The following is a 3,372-nucleotide window of genomic DNA, read 5'->3' as shown; positions in this document are numbered from 1 at the left end:
ATGAACCTAATCGATTCAGCAACCCATCTCCCGTTAAGACTTCAATTTTTGGTTCTCCTATCCTTGTTCTTTCTTGGTTTCATTTGGGTATTCAAGATTTCAATCGTCGGGGCTTAAGAAACCGAACTCCATTCTCACGGGAAGCAACCATACATCTTACTCCTCCTTACTGTGGCGTCATCGGAGATTTCGTATCTGAATATGAACCTAATCAACCATTTCAAGCTCTGAAGTCCTTTCATTAGTCTCGTCCCTTAATTGTTGTAAGAGAAGCCTAACAACCACAAGAAGTTCCCCTTTCATTAGTCTCGCCTCTTTTTACAATTAAGAAGCTATCGGAGATAGCTAGTTTGCCTGCGAGAGGTTCATCTCTTGCTGCTGGTTACAATCTTTACAGGTATGTAAACCCCCCTTTAACTGTAAAAGGTGCAGGTGGTGGCGGAAGCAAAGTCATGATGATAAAGAAACTCATACGCATTTGGGGTTATGTTTGATTTCGATGTGGTGCAAGTTTTTCGGAGAGAGAGAGAGGGAGAGAGAGAGAGAGAGAGACCTTTTCTATATTAAATAATAGTTTTTTTCTTTTTTTTTAAATAAGGGCAAAACTTCAAAAATGGTCCTTGTAACAGTGAAAAGACATAAATGCCCTTCACTTAACGGTCAAAATCTAACGGAGTCAACGAAAAGGACCATTTGTTAAAAGTTTTGAAACCACAGGGACCATCTGTGAGGTTTTTTGAACTTAGGGACTAAACTTGATATTTTTGAAAACCACAGGGACCATTTTTGAAGTTTTGTCTATGTTTTTTCTTTATAATATCATATATATATATATATATATATATATATATATATTCCATAAAAAATCTTATATTTTCTATCTAGAAAATTGATTCTCGTGGCCTTTGGTCTACAGTCGTCCAAACATTTTATAATCTTATTGGGCACCATAATTGTCTCATGGCAAAAAATTTAATCAAAAGTGTGTCTCTTAACATTATCAAACTCTAACATTGTCAAGATAAATGAAGACTAAATGGAAACAAATATTTCGGATTTATTCAAACATATCACTCTTCAAAACATAAGGTGTAATTTGTACTTCTACCTCCTTGTTAGATCATCTCCAATTCATCTCTATTTCCCATAAATAGAGTAAAAAATGAAATAAATAATGTTTTATCTCCGATCATAGTCCATTTTCTACCCTATTTTTTACCCCAAAAATATATATATTCTTAGAATATTCCATTTTTATAACTTATATATATTGTCAAATACACCTTTCTACTAATTAAACTCTATATTTATGATTAATTAATATAAATTAGTATATAACATATATTATAAATATTAAATATTGCATTTAAATTATAATTAGTAGATAATAAAAGAGACTAAAATTAACAACCAAACTTCACCTCTATTTTTGAAGATATGAATAGTATTCCTCCATATAGAAGAATACTATAAAAATTGGGTAGGATTGAAAAAAAAAAAATAAGGGAAGAAATGGGAGAAGAAATGGATTTGAAAGTGGGTTGGAAATGCCCTTAGGTTTCGTTTCTTTTTAATGTAATGCTTTTGCCCGTTTCATAAAATCTAGAAACAACACATGAAATTAACTAATCATTACCATACTAAAAACACATACTAAAAACACAAAATAGCCCAAATCTACCTAATTTATTTTCATGTGATTAACTAATCATTACCATTTCGAATGAATGGACATGTCCATTACACATTACTAATTACTTCGTAATTTCGTATTTGAATTTTCGCACACAGGTGTCTAGCACACCTTTCTCATTTTAACGATCAAAAAACAAAATAAAATACGACCCAAAATTTGGTCTCAAAAACCCACAATATATTGATTATACAAATAAGAAATAACACTAGAAATACTGATCAAAATAACAAACCATTACAGATATCAATGAAACAACTAGTTCTTATAACCAACATTATCGATCGCACTTCACTAGGATCCTTCTCACACGATTCAGGATCTTTAAAAAGAAATTTCACCACATACAAACTCCGTTTCTGTTCTTCAAGCAACCTGGACCTGAATCGTCTTCGGCTTCTTGGGCTCCGGAGGTGGCAGTTTCTCCACCGTCACTGTAAGCACTCCATCTTGACAAATCGCCGATATCTTCTCCATATTAGCATTCTCCGGCAACGCAAACTTCCTCATAAACTTCCCGATCCTCCTTTCCATTCTCACGTACTTAACTCCTTCCTTCTCTTCCTGATCGTGTTCCCTTTTCCTCTCTCCACTTATCACCAACACGTTGTCTTCCTCCACCTGGACCTTGATATCTCCGGACTTCAGACCCGGCATGTCGACGATGAAGACGTATGAGTTGGGATACTCCTTCACATCAGCCGGAGTTGCAGCCATTGCTCTAGCGTCACGGACGTAAGCGCCAGTAGGTCCGGCATTGCTTGATTTGTTGTTGGTGGTGGTGTCGTCGGTGGCTTCAAGAATGTGGTGGAGGTTGCGGAAGAACGGCGTGTCGAAACCCATCAGACTGATATCCATTTCGAACTTTGTTAATGGTGTTTTACCAAAATTGGAGCAAGGTTGGAAGATACCGATAAGAATCGCGATATTTTATGATTGCAGTGTGATGAATCGAGCATTGTGACGGTGGATTTATAGGGTGGAGAGAGAGGAGGAAGAAGAAGAGGTTTCTGGAAAGAACAGAGGAAAAGAAAACGAGGAGGTTCTGGTAGCTTCTTTCGACATCCGGAAGACATGGGCCATCTTCAAAGCATGGAGGATTTTTAGTCCGTTGGATTGTTGGTTATTCAATGCGGAAGAGTTATTATACCGCAACGAACTTTTTTTTTTTTTTTTTTTTTAATCTTTTTTTTATATTTATTTATATGTATTGAGATAATCACTTTAAAAGGTATTCCATATTTTAGGATCGACTAAAAACATCCCATTTTATAGACATCTTAATTTAATTTTGAAATATTTTTATTGATTGAAATTGTATTGTTTTCCGAAAAACAGATTATAAGTAGTTAACTATAGGTTGACTTTTTAAAAAGTGGTCAATGAGGTGTTAAAAGGGTGTCTTATTAGCAACACCTCATATTTTATCATTGACCAAAAAATAATTTTTTTTTTATATTTGTCATTTCAATTTATTTAAACTATATATATTTTGTCGACATTTAGTCATTGATGGGTTTTTTTTTTTTTTTTTTTTTTTTTTTTTTTTTTTTTTACATTTAGTCTTTAATATTTTTTGTTGCAACATATATCATTGTTGTTTTTGTGCCCAGTCAGTACTTATGACCTACTTCTTTAAGTTTTTTTTTTTTTCATAACATCTTATGTGAGACAATCAT

The 3,372-nt window shown here is 33.7% G+C and overlaps 1 protein-coding gene across 1 annotated transcript; it reads right to left on the bottom strand.

Moving 5' to 3' along the window:
- Positions 1-1,851: 1,851 nt before the first annotated feature.
- Positions 1,852-2,769, bottom strand: LOC145063310 (17.9 kDa class II heat shock protein-like). The gene has a single exon (XM_079010900.1). It carries the CDS (start codon positions 2,549-2,551, stop codon positions 2,060-2,062), a length of 492 nt encoding a protein of 163 aa, XP_078867026.1. The 5' UTR covers positions 2,552-2,769; the 3' UTR covers positions 1,852-2,059.
- Between the last annotated feature and the right edge of the window lie 603 nt (positions 2,770-3,372).

The sequence above is a fragment of the Lactuca serriola genome, chromosome 7 (genome assembly GCF_051521515.1).
Source record: "Lactuca serriola cultivar US96UC23 chromosome 7, Lser_US96UC23_V15, whole genome shotgun sequence".
Taxonomy (NCBI): Eukaryota; Viridiplantae; Streptophyta; class Magnoliopsida; order Asterales; family Asteraceae; genus Lactuca; species Lactuca serriola.
Note: the sequence above shows the minus strand (reverse complement) of the source record. Positions and strands in the feature narration are given on the sequence as shown.

Coding starts and splice junctions, on each gene's coding strand:
- LOC145063310 (XM_079010900.1), bottom strand. CDS start 2,551: ATGGATATCAGTCTGATGGGTTTCGACACGCCGTTCTTCCGCAACCTC.